This window comes from Tachypleus tridentatus, chromosome 7 (genome assembly GCF_004210375.1).
Source record: "Tachypleus tridentatus isolate NWPU-2018 chromosome 7, ASM421037v1, whole genome shotgun sequence".
Classification (NCBI taxonomy): domain Eukaryota; kingdom Metazoa; phylum Arthropoda; class Merostomata; order Xiphosura; family Limulidae; genus Tachypleus; species Tachypleus tridentatus.
Genome location: NC_134831.1, coordinates 121,544,276 through 121,563,536, shown reverse-complemented (window position 1 = coordinate 121,563,536; position 19,261 = coordinate 121,544,276). Strand labels below are relative to the sequence as shown.

General features: G+C 32.0%; 1 protein-coding gene across 9 annotated transcripts in view; it reads left to right on the top strand.

Annotated features, from left to right (window-relative positions):
- Positions 1-19,261, top strand: part of LOC143256503 (uncharacterized) — a 66,810-nt gene that overhangs the window by 36,424 nt on the left and 11,125 nt on the right. For 7 of the 9 annotated variants that reach the window (XM_076513808.1, XM_076513812.1, XM_076513806.1 and 4 more), the window contains 5 exons: positions 5,910-6,083; positions 8,894-9,025; positions 9,481-9,606; positions 11,118-11,238; positions 13,667-13,724. In XM_076513808.1, coding sequence (XP_076369923.1) covers positions 5,910-6,083; positions 8,894-9,025; positions 9,481-9,606; positions 11,118-11,238; positions 13,667-13,724 — 611 coding nt within the window. Of the gene's footprint in view, positions 1-5,909; positions 6,089-8,893; positions 9,026-9,480; positions 9,607-11,117; positions 11,239-13,666; positions 13,725-19,261 lie in introns of all 9 variants that reach the window. The other 2 variants (XM_076513814.1, XM_076513811.1) reach the window with 2 other exon arrangements.

Genomic DNA, 19,261 nt, shown 5'->3' with positions numbered 1-19,261 from the left:
ATACATGTAGTACTTACAGTAACGTGTAATAAATTATTTTATGGTACAGATATTTGTTATGCAATGGTAGGGTTATTCTTAAAGACACGAATAATATTTGATGTAAATAGTACACACATTTGTGTGTATGTGTGTGTAATTTTTATTCAGAGGTAATTATAACATTTTCAATTTCAAGGAAAAAGTAACAAGTACTGATAAAAATTTATCTAGTTTGCATTTACCAGTAATGACAAAAATCTCTGAAAGTTACTGAATTAAGACTTAATATTAAATTATCCTAAAGCTAAAATAAAGCTTTTTTCTTGCCAAAGAAATGATGAAAAATAATTTTTTCTTATATTATAAAACATATGCAAGAAGTTTTATACTTGTGAAAATTTAAATCATTGATGGTGATATAACTTGTGAATGTTGTAATATTTAGATCAAACATTTGTGGATTACATTTTTGATGAAACAATGAACAATTTTTTATTGGTTATGAGGGAAACAATTGATTTGTTGCCCCCAAATCACCAGTCAGTTACTATTTTATCCTATCCTCCTTTAACCTGTTGACTGCCAAGTATTGCAGCTGCTACGGCAACTCCGAACCAAGTTCAAAATACAACTCTAATGCTTCTTCATTTTGCAACTTTTTTCGTAATGCCATTTTGGTTCGAAAGTGAAACAATTTGTAAGTAGATAAATGCATGTATGGTGCTGACATCTAGCGTTGAAGTTAGGTATTGTTGAGAACGAATTAACTTGTCCGTGGCACTGTGTTACCAATTGACTTGGATGAGTTATCTAGTCAACAGCACTGAACAGGTTAATTATGTTTTCAGTTTTCCTAAAATCTGGTTAATTAGGTCTGTAATAGTGTATTTAGCCTATATTTTACATTCTACACTTAGGTCTTGAAGCATAATATGCCATTGAAGACTGTGTTTTCATTTTAGGAATTAATAACAAATGAACAAGATTTATAAATTGTGTACTTTTCAAAACATAACAGTCTATCATTATGTGACCATACCAATAGGTGTGTAAAGTATGCACCTATTTAAATGCAGCACAAAATTTGATACAGTAAATTGAACAACAGTATTTACAAGTGTAATGAAGTTTGCTAGAGGAGGGTGAGCCACATGGCAACTCAGTAATAAAATTAAAGGCTTTCATAATGCTAAAAATCTGGTTTCTGTTGGGCAGAACACAGATAGTTCATTGTGTAACTTTGTAGTTAACAACAAACAAGTGGGATTATGTAAAGAGTTGTTTGCATATATTGTCTGGACTGTGTAATGATAATCCTTACATCTATTTTATGTGTATTTTTAGATGTTACACTGTCATGGATAAGTTTATTGTGATTTTTTATCTCAGAATGGCTGTTATGGGTATTAACATTTTTACTAATATAGCAGAGAACAGCGTTTTGACCTTCTTAGGTTATCTTCTGGTTGAAATATTGTTCTCTGCTTTATTAGTAAAAGTGTTAATACCCATACCAGCTGTCCTGAGATACATTTTACTTCCAGTGGGTTTCTTGTCATCACGAATTTATTGCGTCTTGTTATGTAACTGATGTCATATTCTATAAAAGGTTGTATTGAAAAAGTTAGATATATATTTATCAAAAGTGTCATGGCTATGTTAAAATAAAATTAAATGTTTTCCAACTGTTTAGATGGTTGTAAGTTATTCATAAGCTATTCAGTGATAATAATACTGAAGTGTTAAATATAGTTGTGTTGAGATCAGTGATGGAGTTGAAATCTAATTCATAACTTGGCAAGTTTATAAGGTTTATTCTGATCTTCAAAATGTATTTTAGCTGGATCATAATAGTTTAACATTGTTTTTAGCCTATTGAAATAGAAAAGTTTGTTAATAGTTTCTTAAAAAGTACTCATTTAGTATGTTTTGTTTTGACAATTATCTTTGATATTCCTAACTTGTTTGTTGTATTTTGCAGTTAAAAGAAATACAGTGTTAAAATCATTATATAATCTACTTGGTTGCATTGAGATTAAATTTCTTTGAAACAAGAAAGGATATTTTGAGTTAAAATCCACATAAATGTTTATTTTATTAGTAAAGGCAATGTTTCTGTTAAAAACCAAAGTTGTTTGTAACAAAGCAGAAAACTACACTGAAATAATGTTTTAAATATGTCTCTCATGTAAATTACCATGTGACATTTCTCTACCAATAGGAGAACACTATCATCACGTAATGCACATGACTTTCTCTGTGCGCTACTACCATACCATCACTTCTTGTTTGGCATCTTTTTATTTCTTGCTTATTGAAGTGGTTTAACTTGCTCTAATTTACTTTATTTCCCTTTACACTTTATACTTTAAAGTGTTTTATTTACCCGTGTTTTGACATGAAAAATTTCACTTGTTTAGTAGATCTTCTTTCCCAACTTGACTAGGTTGACCCAGGAGGGGTCCATTCATCACCTTGTTTTTTATTACTCTACTATCATTGGGTTATTCCTCATATTGATGCATTTGCCACCAGTCTTAATCACCAGTTACCTTTCTTTGGTCCATGATTCTCTATCGATGGGCTTTTGATACAGATGCTTTCAACCAGGTTTGGTTGAACAAGTTCCTTTATGTTTATCCTCCCATTCCATTACTTCATCAAGTAGTCTCCCTCATCCATACCATTCTTTGTCAAGTACTACTGATTGTTTCTTAATGGGGTTTATCAACTGTGGTTTCTTCAATTATTCTAATTGAAGTTGTTCTCTCCTGTCCATCCTCCTTTATTCCACAACTTTCTTTGTTAATGCTAGCCCTGCATCTTCATGTCTGGCTTTACTCTAATTCATGGCAAGGATATCCAGTTTTTCATGTCCTTTAGCTCCTTCTGTTCATCCTTCATCCAGGGATAAGTATCAGTGGAAATGGAATTTTTTTACACCTGCATCCTGGTTCAGGATATCCTAGCTTTTCGTTCTATGGTTGCTGGTATCTCAGAGTTTCTTATGTGGCTTTTTGAGAAGGGGTCTTTGGTATCCTTGAGATTGTGTTTATCAGGCATTCCTATTCTATACTCTTAAGTTTTTCTAGGTACCACAGGGGTTTTTTTTTTTTTCCATTTTTCTTTGTCATCCATTATTTCCAGATATGTTAGCCTGCTAGGCATCCAGTACATTTAGATTGGTAGATTAATCTGATACTCCATTTTCTTACTTTACTTATGTTTGAGTCAATTGCATCTTGCTCTTTGTTTAACCTATTCCTTAAAATATGTTTCCCTTTCCTCTTGGCCTGGAAGCATCATCAATAGTAATAAGATGTCACCTGCACACTGTCCACCAAACATATCTCATCTTTTATCCCAATTTTTCTTCCTTCCCAAGACCTTGGTAGCTTGCAAGGGTAACTTCTCTTTTTCACACATATCCATTTCTTCTCTTTCTTATCTCTACCCTTGTTGTGATCTGGATAGACTTCTATTCCTGGTGTGTAGCTTTTTTTATTATTATATTGCCCACATGGCTTCTTTCAAAGGTTCCCATTCCCATCTCTATCCAATGGTAATCCACTTCCTCTCAGGTCCTTTCTCCCTTTACCCTTACCAACTGGATTAATCATTTAATACAATTGGATTATTCCTTTTTGTTCCCTGTCCAATGTGCTTTGTTCTGTGTCATATCCCATGAAATCCAACACCTCCCCTTTTCCCTTGCTTCTTGTTTTTGTCAACCTTTGGAGAAGATTCAGGCATGTGGACCACCCCTCATATGTTCATCTTCTATTACTCATATCACATCATGTTTTCTGTTTTCTCAGGGTATTGCCTATCACCTGTGGATATACTTCAGACTTCAGTGCAGGTATGACATTAGACAAGCCTTTATTAATGCTTTCTTTTCTTTTAGGGGCCCTTTCTTTGAATTTCATTTTTTGGATTCATCTTTGTGATGAGTATTGAATGATCAGGTATTCTTCATACCCACAAAAAAAATCTGCACTGTATGCAGTGTTGACTTGCACACTCTTTTCATTGTTCTACATGCTCACTTTTGAGATGTGAGATTGAACAAAATCACTAGATGTGGAATAACCTTGTGATATTTGCTTTATGAATAGGTTTTTCCTAGAGTGCAACATGGCATAGGTAAAGCATGAGGGGATAGCTGCTTATCTTTTTCCATGCCTCAATTGAATAAATCAGTATGGTCCACTTTTCAAAATTGGGTTTGTGATCACCCATTTCACTGTCTCAGGTGTAGCCATTCCTCTGGACTCTTCAATGTTCTTTTTCCTCCTTTCTTTGAGAGTATGGGGGTCCTTATCACTTACCAGTTCCAAACTGCTAGGATAGTTGACCATGGAGGCATCCTGTTGGATGGGTTACACATACATGGCTGTAACCATTCAGAGTAGGTGATGGATTTTTGCAAGTGAAGAAGGCATTCCATCCTGTGAATTGAGTGAAATAAGCCGTGAAGTAAGACATCTCAAAGCAGTTCACCGTTTTTATTAGGTGCTCTCATCCTACCTTCTTTTGGATGCCATTACTGTGGGCTGGTTTTGGATATGGAGTGAACCAGTCAACTTAAGTTTTCACACAGGTTTCTGATTGGCCATCTTTCTTCCTTGTTTTTTTTTTTCTTCTGTGTAATGAGCCATGTAGGGTATACATGAAATGTTTCCTTTTCTATCCTGGGCACTCCATTGTTTTCTCTTGCAATGGAGATGTTACTGACCTTTGGATACTTCTAATCAGTCTCATGGTTGTGGGAATTGACTGCATGTGATGGACTTTCCTCTGGTACCGGATGACACATTCTCAGCTTCTGGTTCAATGCTAATTCTGCATCATGCCATGGAGTCGGTGTTTTCCTCACATTCCCAATTTCAGCTGGAATGATCCTCATCCTATCTTTGTACGGATGTTGGTACCCTGAAAGGAGGTTTTGGATCTATTTGACTTAATGGATACAGTCTACTGCACCCTAGCCATTCTACAGCATGGGACACACTATCCATTACCCACATTACTTCTGTGGGATTGAGTTTTCATATATATCCAGTTGGGAACACTTTTCTGACTTGTCCTTTTTCACTTGGATGTGCTCTCTTCCTTTTCTGCCATGTTTGTTCCCAGCTGGTTGTGATGCAGTGCCTTTCTTCTTTTCATCTGATTTGTTTTTCTCCTCTACAGAAATATCGTCAGATGCTTTTGGAGGGTATGTGTGTTCTTCTTTTGCACAGGTCCCTTCTTTTTCTTTCAATATGGGATTCTAGCTAATCTTGAGAGTACAGGAAAGTATCAGAAGTTTTAATTTTCCTCAGTACAGGGAGTCACATGCATCACGTGATGGCAGTGTTCTCCACTGAGAGATGATACATGATGATTTGCATGAGAGATATGTTGGAATCCTTGGTTCCAATGGGAGGGGGGCTAGAAAGCTTGTGGCATGTGACATAAAAAAATTCACATGTATAGGGCAGCAGAATATGGGAAAAGCTAATATTGTGAACGGAGGGAAGTACCTATCAGAAATATGTTTCCAGTGTAGAAAAATCATAATATTCATGTTAGGATATTTCATTTTTTGGTGTTTCCTCTTTTGTTATTTTGTGTTATTTTTATTCGCACAAAAAATATCAGTTGAACTTTTCCCCAAGCTTGACAAATATATATTTATTGTATTTACTTAAAGCTTTAGAAAGCTCTTGCTGAGAGTCCAAGTATATTTTTTATAAATAATTAATTAAATTTAACCTTTATTAAGATACATGAAGTACATTAAAGTGTTTCTAAAACTAAGATGCAGGTAAATATTTGTAATTCTGTTAATTCAGTTTGTAAGTCCATAAAGTTTGTTATTTTAAGATTTGAAATAATATGTATATGTATGTTTATTCTTATTTTCATCTATTATCTTATAGTACAGAACCAAGAGATACTGGTTGAATATGGAGCTCTGTCAGTTATAAAGGATTGTCTTCAGAACTTGGTTCGATGTATAGTGACCTCTCAGTATGAGCAAGGTTTACACGTTGGACTGCTCTCAGCTGCAGTTGGAGTGATGAATGTATTGGATGTAATTGTGACTGATCATGGTGAGGTAAATTAGCATATTTAACCATAAAAAATACATTTTTATTTTTCTTTAAGAACTATTAACCATTAGAAAACATTGAATACTCAGTAGAGATGAAACAAATAATTGATTTTTTTTAGTTTTGATATTTGGTTCCTGAAATCTGACTGTAATCTGAGTGATCTGGATTGGATAGTAGACGTGACTACAGAAGCTAGTGACATACGTAAATAGTTTAATATTAAACTATTTTGTCATTGTTTTTTGAATATGTTATAAGGATATAAACAGGGATGTACAGTTCTGTATTAGTCCAGGGCTATTATGGGCTCTTTAAAGGAATATAGCGTATGATAATATGTGAAAATGTTCTACACCTCTCAGTCCTTTCTGTGATTGTCTTTGGACTAAACTTGCTGTTGCTACTGTGACCACACATGGTATACAGTGACACTGTAATAGGTGGATGTAATAGTTACTTGAGGACAATTTTTGTTGTAACCATTATAATTATGAGGACTCCCACTCTTTAATGCTGAATAAAATGGTGCCATGCTAAGAAAATACTAAGAGCACAATGGGATATACGAGTCAGTATCTATTACATGTGTGGTACGTGCAAGTCGTATCGTGCCTACATAAAATTGTGAGATACTCTGTTGATGATAATACTGTCCGATTATCTGATTCATTGTAAAATTAATATCCAAGTGGAGTTCATCAGGTAGTGCATTACCTTTGTACAAAATTAAAGGGATGTGTTTTACTGGTTAGAAAATATCCCAGTTAATGTCTCCTGCTGGATAAAACATTACCATTTCTTATAAGGATATAGTTAGTATACTCTGAACATAAATCTGAATGTGTTTTTGTACCACAAATTTATGATTTTGTGTAGAATAGAAGGATTGCTTTGTTTGTATCGTTTATTTGATTTCTATTAAGTTGACAAATAAACCATTGTACAAGCAGGTTTAAATCTACACTGGTGTATGTATAAAGTTACTGCAATTCACAGACCAGTGATAGTTATTTAAATCATGTAGGGATCTGTGTAGATGAAACTTGCATATAGATATTGCTTATTGATATAAATAATCAGCAGTTTTTGAATGCCACTTTCCAATTTAGCTAAATCTCCATATGTATTTAATATTATCTTACTATTTGAATTACTCTGTATTAGATCTAGACACCAACGTCAGTAGCAGTAAAGTAATACAAATGATCTAATGTGAATCAGAAGGTCTAGATGTAGGTCATTACAATATTGATCAAGAACTGGAGATCAAAGTTATGTAATGCTTTATACTTATAACCATTTCTGAAGTGGAAATGAGGCTTACAGTTGGTGTCTATTTCTAGGCGTTTATGCAACCTTAGTACTAGGTTTAGGTTTAAAATAAATTATAATGTGTTTACATGTACCATCAACTTCATATGTATGCTTGTGATAACTTCTAGATACAAGTGCAGATTTATCTTCATCTAAGATAGCATACCAGTCTTTAGTTTTTGACCATGTGATGGTATTTTTCCAATGTAGGAAAGCTTTGAGATACACAAATAAAAACTAAGACAGAAGAAATGTAAAGGGAGGCAGTGAATATGTAATAGTGGTGTTTATAAAGATGATGGTGGTGGTAACAGATGTCAAGTTAGACATGATAATCTTGACTGTTTGTTGTGAATGTTTATGTATTCAAACAAAATTATAAAAACTTAGTAAAAAGAAGCAACTTAAAATGTTGACTATTATACTTAGGTGGAACTTATTAAAAACTGTTAACTTCACTCTGTAGTATAGGTAAAAATCTTTAATGAATAAAGATGTAGGAATTTTAAATGTGTTTGAAGTTATTTCAGAAAACTTACAAATTATTATGGCACTTATAAGAACCTTAAATTATCAAATATATATTTAGTTTTAGAACCTTTGAGCATCAGGTTGTTAATATTACTCTGATGTCAGTACCAGAGGTTTTCCAGACTGCAAGGGATTAAGCTATTCAAATTATAGAAAAGGAAAGTTAAGCCAAATATTAGGATGTGATTTCAAAGCCATAAAGCTCATCCTGGGCGATTTTTAGCTCTGATGTGCCAGTGCATAGAATGGCTCTGAGTTTTGTTTTTTCTTAAGTATAAATTTTTAGCTTTTGGCTGATTTGAAGCCTAATTTCAGTTTTGGACTCTGAAGGTCAAATCCTTTCAACTGATGTATTTGACTATGCTCAAGGCCTTGTAGATTAATTTACACTTATCTTGTCTAAAAGAATTCTAATTTAAGATAAGGTTGGTAGAGATTCTAATGGGTAATAAAAATAAATCAGGTATACATGGACCCCACAGTTGGTATTTACTGATGCACAAAAAAATCTTATAGATTAATTTACTGTAATCCAGCCTAAAAAAATTTCAAATGCCACAGCTACTGAAGATTTCCTCTTGTTTAAAACAATAACGATTTACTGTTCAACGACTTTTGTTGAACAACATAGCTATTAATTTCATCAGAAAGTGTACAGTTCAAGGGACTTTTCATTGATATATAGCTGTGGTATAAAAGTGGACAATTGGAATTTTTCTGTTTTACTTAAAAACAACTTTTTACCTCATTTTTTCTTCAGTCATATTTACAAGAAATGCTTTAGAGTAATGTTTGTATTAGCTAACTAAACTTAAATGTGTACCATTTTAAAACTATATTTTTGAATTGTAAGTATATGGTTATTATATTGTAGTTAACATTTAGTTAAGGAACATGTTTAATTGGTTGAGGTTTTGTTTTGTTCACTTTTTTTTTTCTTTCTTTACATTTGGCCGACAAAGAAAAGAATGCCAATACTGCAGGCCAGATGGGACTAGTATCTGCACTAGTGTCATATTTAACTCTAGATATCAGAGAAATTGAATTCAAAGTAAAGGTCATTGTTACTCTTGGACATTGTGTTGATATCTGTGGTAAGCATGTCTCATATTTGGTATTTATTTATGTTGGAATGTCAAATGTTTTTTTTATTCTTTTGAACAAAATGGACTAAAAGTAGCGTATGTACCTGAAATTTTCATTTTATAGAATTTTATAAAATTAAACAAATACTAGGTTTATCTTTGTACATAATTTATGTACTTTTTCTGTTGAACACTTTTTAGTTTATCAGAATAACAGCTTTTCATACCAAAGATAGTTGTATGTTAAATGAAAGTTGTTTTGAAACAAAATGGTCGAAAATTATTATTTTTTCTACAAAATTTAGTGTTTTCATAAATGCAATTTAAAATATTTTAAAATCATTCAGTAGGTTACATTTTCTTCTATTCAGAGTAAGATTTAGAAATTTCCATGCTTGTAGATACTGAGGAGTGACAAGAAGATTAGGACAATTATTGACTCGTATTTTATTTATTGATTCTAGAAAAGTACCAAGGAGAAATTATTCAGGAAGATGCCCTTAAAAATCTTCTGAGAATAGGTCTAGAGACCAAGAGTAGGGACTTACAATCAGCAACACATTATTTGCTCAAAGTCTGTCTGAATCTTGGTATAGTTTTAAAATATTGTTTATTTTTATTAGAGTATTTTATGCCTTTTGTGAAAGTGACTGTGTCTACCTGACTGTTTTTACCTAGAACAGTAAGATTATTCTGACTCTTATATGAATTCTGATCTCTTCAGGCTATACACATTTTTATCTTGTGTTTCTCCCTCAGTAAAATGGTCATTAATATGTAAGATAGGAAATTCAAGTTTTCTACATAAAGTGTAAAAAAAAACCCAACAAAAATCCATTATCACTGCTATGTGCTAATTTGTGTTTAAAGTAAGACAAAAGAAAGTAATTCAGAAAAGTTATATTGAGTTGTATTTGAATTAAACAATATTTTGAATTTATTATTCAAATAAATTTAGGTAAGTATCACCAGATATAATAACAGTAGAACAAAGGTGTTCAATGGACACATTTTGAGATTTTGTGTGTGTGTGTGTGTGTGTGTGCATCCAATCCTGTTATTTAGTTTAAAAGAACTGCTCATTTGTTGTAGGCACTGCTGACTGGTTGCTTTCCTTCTGATTACTGGATTTAATTAGTGATGACTGTATCTAAATTTTGAGGATCTCTGACATGGCTGGTTTAGCCCATGTGTGACATGGAATACAGAAATTACCAAATGAAAAAATGTTATTGTATATTATGAATTCCTTTGAAAAATATTACCTCTTCATTACTGTTCTAAATACATTTTAATAGTAACATTTGTTTAGTTTTACTTTCTTGTTAATACAAGTGATATTTTTTAATTTTATACCCAGTTTTATCTTTGTTACTTTTGTGTTAAGTTTTTTCATTTATATAACATTGTCAAAAATATATCTACCTATGATTTTGTACTACGAACACATTATGTCAAACATATATCTACCTATGATTTTGTACTACGAACACATTATGTCAAAAATATTTCTACTTATGATTTATACTATGAATATATTATGCCAAGAAATATATTTACATGTGATTTCAGCTTTCAAAACATTGTTAAAAAATATATTTACCTCTGATTTATGCTATCAGTACATATGTCAAAAAACTATTTACCTATGATTTAAGCTATCAAAACATTATATCAAAAAATATTATATTTATCTCTGATTTATACTGTCAGGTGCTCCTTAAACAATTAAACATGCAAGGTAAATAGTAAGTGAAATTTAAATGTATAAATTAGATCTTTTAAACATTGGATATATTATTCAAAACATTTTTAATGTGATTCATAACAAAAACAAAGTTTGTTTTCAATTACATTTTCTATGCCAGATATTAATATTTGTTACACATTTTTCACATTCACACAGGTATTATCTGCATTATTCCTCTATCATACATATATGTTTTAGTATAATACATTATTTATTATAATACATGTGTTTTTGTCAGTTTTAAATGTAAAACATTTTGATGTGATTTTTCTACTCATTTGCACTATTTATAAAAATGTATTTTATTTAGTGAATTAGACATTATTAATTATTGTCTTTACATCATGACAGACATTTCAAACGAGCAAGAGGGCTGTAACTTTTCACAGTTAAAGAAAGTCTTTGAAGACAGAATAAAAAAAGAAATGTGTGCAATCAGTAGGGTTGATGTGAAGTCTGAGGATATTCAGAGGTAATTCACTTGAAAAATACTACCAAAACCTTATGAAGTTTTATTGCATGTGTATATGCATTCAACATTGTCTGATCAACTATGAATTAATAACAAATTAGTGTTCAAGGAAGAACTATTTTTTTTATTTCTTCATTGTTTTATTTTCCAAGCTTATTGAGTAAAACGTAGGAACACATATAAGAAAATACAAGTAAAATGTACCTCAGAACGGCTGGTATGGGTATTAACACTTTTATTGATAAGCAGAGAACAACTTTTTGACCTTCCTAGGTCATATTCAGGTTAATAATAATAAAAATAAAAAAAACAGTGCATGCCAAATGTAATATGAAAGGATAATTCAATTTGTCTGTTTAAATGAAACATTTTCAAATTTTTAACAGAGTTGCTACACTTAATTTACAATATTTATGCATGTTTATAAAAGAAAATTCACCATCTTTGAATTTAGACTGAAACTGAATTCAAAACAATATATCAAAACTATTCTTCTGTTTCTATAATTCTAGTTAGATTTTACCTGGTAGACCTGAAATAAGCAGTAGAAAACAGTAAGTAAATTAATAATATGTGAAAATTTTTCATTGGTATATATATATAAGCCTAAATAGACTTTGCCCAGTGAACATGGAAAAACAGGCCATAAATAAGGAAAACGAATAGATAGTTTCTTTGAATTAAAATTAGACAATAGGAGAAAAAATACTAAATGTAAAAAGTGTAACAAACATTCCAGTATACAATTATACAAATTTGAAAATAAAACCAAAAATCAACTTCTTTTAATTCCTTTTTCTAGCAAAGTTAAACCAACTTGAATTTTTTTCGGTGGTTCTGTCTGTTAGTCAGTTCTATTTATTATCTGTGAGAAGACGTAATTTTGTCTGTAGTGTTATTCTGATACAGTTCTATAGTTTGTACAACAAGAACTCACTGTCATTTAATTACAAATGCTAACAAAAATAAGTTAAAATTAGATGTATAAAAAATAAATGTATAGATGTATAATAAGTAAAAACGTTTGAAAATTGAGAAAGGAATGAAAGAATAATAACCAGTTACAGAAAAACTAGGAAAGATATAATATTGAAGGTTGGTAAATGCAGTAATTGTACCTAAGAAGCAGGAGAGAGATCCTGTTTCTGAGTATATGTAACTACCAGAATCAGGTACTTAATAACTTGAGCTATACTACTGTTCACTGTCTGTATCCAATGCTTGAGTGGTGCTAACACTCATTTGTCTAACTACTGTATAGATATTATAGTAAAACAAAAAATGGATATAAGGGACTTTATAATTAAAAAAAATTTTATAATCATATCTAGTATCTTAAGAAATCAAATTTATTTGTAAAATGCAAGCTGGATTAACATAGACCAGACACTGTTTTTTATTGGGTTGATAAGGCATATAGATTGTTGTAGCAACAATTATGGTTGGTTATATTCTGTAACAGTGTAGCATTTTGGTGAGTAATGTTGTATTGCTTTTTAGTGTAATAATTTATATTCATTACTGAGAACAGTGTCTGTGTTAGTCTTAGTAATTTGATAAGACTTTAATGTTGGTTATATTCATATAACATGAATATAGAGCACTTCTATATAATGCTAATTACATTATTTATACTATCTTATCTGTAGAATTATTTGTTACTAAGAGAGCTTACTGTTATGGCCATAAGTGGCCGTGAACAGCAAATGGTAATATGATTTGGGACGTACGGACCAGGTAATATGATTTGGGACGTACGGACCAGGTAATATGATTTGGGACGTACGGACCAGGTAATATGATTTGGGACGTACGGACCAGGTAATATGATTTGGGACGTACGGACCAGGTAATATGATTTGGGACGTACGGACCAGGTAATATGATTTGGGACGTACGGACCATACACAAGTATTAAGTCCACTTGTTTTTCACCTCTGTCGGTAAATACAGGATTAAACTGAATACCATTAGTGTATTTTCAGACACTGTTATTGTGGTTATCTACTGTTAAGGTTGTATCTTTTTCAAGTTTTCTACAGTCTTTTTAACTGCTCATCATTTTTATGTTTCTTGCAAGATATTTAATGTGTAACCAAGAGTGTACATGTGCTAGAAGAATGTGAAAAGTTACTTTAACCACCTATAGAGTTTTACTTGAGGTGTATACAACTGATTAGGAATGTGAATCACTGTCTTCATAACACCTATAGAGTTAGTTGTATTTTGAACCCAATCTTAAAGATCAGAATTTTGACACTGCCGAGTGTTATAAGATGGTGCCATATACAGATTGAGTTGGAGAAATTTAAAGTTAAACAGTTTTTATGACAAATGGATATACTCGACTTTTGTACTTAAATTTTCTTTTGGGCAACAAGTATTGTTAAATTAAAACCAAATGTTTATTTTCTGTCTTCCTTTACAGGCTTATTGCTACAAGAAATGATAATGAAAGGAGAGACCATGTAGGAAAACTTAAAATGGTAATAACCTTTATATTAACTAACTGCTTGTAAGCATAGGTTTGAAAATATTAAATTATGCTGTTTGAATTACATGAAGAAAACAGATATAAAATATATGAAATGATGTTAAGCAGGCTTTAAAGATGGGCTAACCTAATTTGACATCAAGGAGCCAAACTTGAATACTGGCTAAGTCAAAGAGTAAACTGTTTGAAATTTTGAATGTTATGTGAAACAAATTAAAACTAATATAAACTGGTGAATTTTAACAAACTTTTGTATGTGTGTTAATATACATGTACAAAAACTGTTTCAAGAAGTCTTTCATTTATCTGCCTTCACTAATACACACGGCATCATACTGTGAAACTCGGTTTTTGTTTTAGAAATGTAAATATTTCCAAAAAATATGAGTCAGTTTCTGTGTATAATTAATATTATGGTGTGTATTGTAGTTATAAGTGTCGAATATCTAATGCATTGATTTGGTTTTGAGAAAACTTACTACAAAGAGACAAAAACTGTAAATGTTATGTTGTGATGCCATATGTAGTAGTGTTGTTAACTTGCAACACAACAAGTAAGCCTTATTTGTGTAAGTGAGACTATTTAAGTTTTCAGTACTTTAAAAGATTCTTACAACAATTTTAATGAGGTAGTAGCTTTGTTCAGGTAGGTTTTATTTAATTCATTTAGCACTTGTAACTCTAAGCCATTTGTCCACTTGTTGTATTTGTGTCCTTCTGGTTACTGTTAAAACTAAAAGAAAATACTGTTCATAATAGTACAGAAGAGTATGAAGTCATACATTTAGTCTTGTTAGGACTAGTTGTAAAATAATTTTCTTAGAATGTATTGTGTAATTAATAATTGTGTGAATTTGTTCTTTGGTTAACTTGCCAAATTTATATGTGTCTAGATGTGGGCAACTTTACAAATTGCGGCTTGATCACTGTATGTATTTTCCCTTTCATTTAATGGTTATAATAAACTAATTTGAAACAAAGTTACATCTGCAGAAGAGCTTCCTTTCAAGAAACAAGACTAAGGAAAACTTCATAAGATTCTGAAAAGCAAGTTATTACAAAAAAAATTGTTTAAATTTTGTCCCTACAAGTTTAATTTTTTTAATTAAATTATTAAAACTGATTTCATTGCAATGAGATTCTCAGTTGTTAAAGATAACATCAGATTTTCTGGAATATAGCAAGACTTTTATTATACCTATAATAAATTTCAGGATGTATTTTGTTTTAATTTTTGGTCCCATCCAATGAATTAGTGGTAGTCTTAAAGATTAGTAATATACCACTAGAATTTGGGTTTTGATTCACACTATAGACAAAGTGCAGATGGCCCAATCTGCACATATGTATCAGACAGCAGTGGTGGATTTAAAGATTAGTAATATACCACTAGAATCTGGGTTTTGATTCACACTATAGACAAAGTGTAGATGCACATATGTATCAGACAGCAGTGGTGGATTTAAAGATTAGTAATATACCACTAGAATCTGGGTTTTGATTCACACTATAGACAAAGTGTAGATGCACATATGTATCAGACAGCAGTGGTGGATTTAAAGATTAGTAATATAACACTAGAATCTGGGTTTTGATTCACACTATAGACAAAGTGTAGATGCACATATGTATCAGACAGCAGTGGTGGATTTAAAGATTAGTAATATAACACTAGAATCTGGGTTTTGATTCACACTATAGACAAAGTGTAGATGCACATATGTATCAGACAGCAGTGGTGGATTTAAAGATTAGTAATATAACACTAGAATCTGGGTTTTGATTCACACTATAGACAAAGTGTAGATGCACATATGTATCAGACAGCAGTGGTGGATTTAAAGATTAGTAATATAACACTAGAATCTGGGTTTTGATTCACACTATAGACAAAGTGTAGATGCACATATGTATCAGACAGCAGTGGTGGATTTAAAGATTAGTAATATAACACTAGAATCTGGGTTTTGATTCACACTATAGACAAAGTGTAGATGCACATATGTATCAGACAGCAGTGGTGGATTTAAAGATTAGTAATATAACACTAGAATCTGGGTTTTGATTCACACTATAGACAAAGTGTAGATGCACATATGTATCAGACAGCAGTGGTGGATTTAAAGATTAGTAATATAACACTAGAATCTGGGTTTTGATTCACACTATAGACAAAGTGTAGATGCACATATGTATCAGACAGCAGTGGTGGATTTAAAGATTAGTAATATAACACTAGAATCTGGGTTTTGATTCACACTATAGACAAAGTGTAGATGCACATATGTATCAGACAGCAGTGGTGGATTTAAAGATTAGTAATATAACACTAGAATCTGGGTTTTGATTCACACTATAGACAAAGTGTAGATGCACATATGTATCAGACAGCAGTGGTGGATTTAAAGATTAGTAATATACCACTAGAATCTGGGTTTTGATTCACACTATAGACAAAGTGTAGATGCACATATGTATCAGACAGCAGTGGTGGATTTAAAGATTAGTAATATAACACTAGAATCTGGGTTTTGATTCACACTATAGACAAAGTGTAGATGCACATATGTATCAGACAGCAGTGGTGGATTTAAAGATTAGTAATATAACACTAGAATCTGGGTTTTGATTCACACTATAGACAAAGTGTAGATGCACATATGTATCAGACAGCAGTGGTGGATTTAAAGATTAGTAATATAACACTAGAATCTGGGTTTTGATTCACACTATAGACAAAGTGTAGATGCACATATGTATCAGACAGCAGTGGTGGATTTAAAGATTAGTAATATAACACTAGAATCTGGGTTTTGATTCACACTATAGACAAAGTGTAGATGCACATATGTATCAGACAGCAGTGGTGGATTTAAAGATTAGTAATATAACACTAGAATCTGGGTTTTGATTCACACTATAGACAAAGTGTAGATGCACATATGTATCAGACAGCAGTGGTGGATTTAAAGATTAGTAATATACCACTAGAATCTGGGTTTTGATTCACACTATAGACAAAGTGTAGATGCACATATGTATCAGACAGCAGTGGTGGATTTAAAGATTAGTAATATAACACTAGAATCTGGGTTTTGATTCACACTATAGACAAAGTGTAGATGCACATATGTATCAGACAGCAGTGGTGGATTTAAAGATTAGTAATATAACACTAGAATCTGGGTTTTGATTCACACTATAGACAAAGTGTAGATGCACATATGTATCAGACAGCAGTGGTGGATTTAAAGATTAGTAATATAACACTAGAATCTGGGTTTTGATTCACACTATAGACAAAGTGTAGATGCACATATGTATCAGACAGCAGTGGTGGATTTAAAGATTAGTAATATAACACTAGAATCTGGGTTTTGATTCACACTATAGACAAAGTGTAGATGCACATATGTATCAGACAGCAGTGGTGGATTTAAAGATTAGTAATATAACACTAGAATCTGGGTTTTGATTCACACTATAGACAAAGTGTAGATGCACATATGTATCAGACAGCAGTGGTGGATTTAAAGATTAGTAATATAACACTAGAATCTGGGTTTTGATTCACACTATAGACAAAGTGTAGATGCACATATGTATCAGACAGCAGTGGTGGATTTAAAGATTAGTAATATAACACTAGAATCTGGGTTTTGATTCACACTATAGACAAAGTGTAGATGCACATATGTATCAGACAGCAGTGGTGGATTTAAAGATTAGTAATATAACACTAGAATCTGGGTTTTGATTCACACTATAGACAAAGTGTAGATGCACATATGTATCAGACAGCAGTGGTGGATTTAAAGATTAGTAATATAACACTAGAATCTGGGTTTTGATTCACACTATAGACAAAGTGTAGATGCACATATGTATCAGACAGCAGTGGTGGATTTAAAGATTAGTAATATAACACTAGAATCTGGGTTTTGATTCACACTATAGACAAAGTGTAGATGCACATATGTATCAGACAGCAGTGGTGGATTTAAAGATTAGTAATATAACACTAGAATCTGGGTTTTGATTCACACTATAGACAAAGTGTAGATGCACATATGTATCAGACAGCAGTGGTGGATTTAAAGATTAGTAATATAACACTAGAATCTGGGTTTTGATTCACACTATAGACAAAGTGTAGATGCACATATGTATCAGACAGCAGTGGTGGATTTAAAGATTAGTAATATAACACTAGAATCTGGGTTTTGATTCACACTATAGACAAAGTGTAGATGCACATATGTATCAGACAGCAGTGGTGGATTTAAAGATTAGTAATATAACACTAGAATCTGGGTTTTGATTCACACTATAGACAAAGTGTAGATGCACATATGTATCAGACAGCAGTGGTGGATTTAAAGATTAGTAATATAACACTAGAATCTGGGTTTTGATTCACACTATAGACAAAGTGTAGATGCACATATGTATCAGACAGCAGTGGTGGATTTAAAGATTAGTAATATACCACTAGAATCTGGGTTTTGATTCACACTATAGACAAAGTGTAGATGCACATATGTATCAGACAGCAGTGGTGGATTTAAAGATTAGTAATATAACACTAGAATCTGGGTTTTGATTCACACTATAGACAAAGTGTAGATGCACATATGTATCAGACAGCAGTGGTGGATTTAAAGATTAGTAATATAACACTAGAATCTGGGTTTTGATTCACACTATAGACAAAGTGTAGATGCACATATGTATCAGACAGCAGTGGTGGATTTAAAGATTAGTAATATAACACTAGAATCTGGGTTTTGATTCACACTATAGACAAAGTGTAGATGCACATATGTATCAGACAGCAGTGGTGGATTTAAAGATTAGTAATATAACACTAGAATCTGGGTTTTGATTCACACTATAGACAAAGTGTAGATGCACATATGTATCAGACAGCAGTGGTGGATTTAAAGATTAGTAATATAACACTAGAATCTGGGTTTTGATTCACACTATAGACAAAGTGTAGATGCACATATGTATCAGACAGCAGTGGTGGATTTAAAGATTAGTAATATAACACTAGAATCTGGGTTTTGATTCACACTATAGACAAAGTGTAGATGCACATATGTATCAGACAGCAGTGGTGGATTTAAAGATTAGTAATATAACACTAGAATCTGGGTTTTGATTCACACTATAGACAAAGTGTAGATGCACATATGTATCAGACAGCAGTGGTGGATTTAAAGATTAGTAATATAACACTAGAATCTGGGTTTTGATTCACACTATAGACAAAGTGTAGATGCACATATGTATCAGACAGCAGTGGTGGATTTAAAGATTAGTAATATAACACTAGAATCTGGGTTTTGATTCACACTATAGACAAAGTGTAGATGCACATATGTATCAGACAGCAGTGGTGGATTTAAAGATTAGTAATATAACACTAGAATCTGGGTTTTGATTCACACTATAGACAAAGTGTAGATGCACATATGTATCAGACAGCAGTGGTGGATTTAAAGATTAGTAATATAACACTAG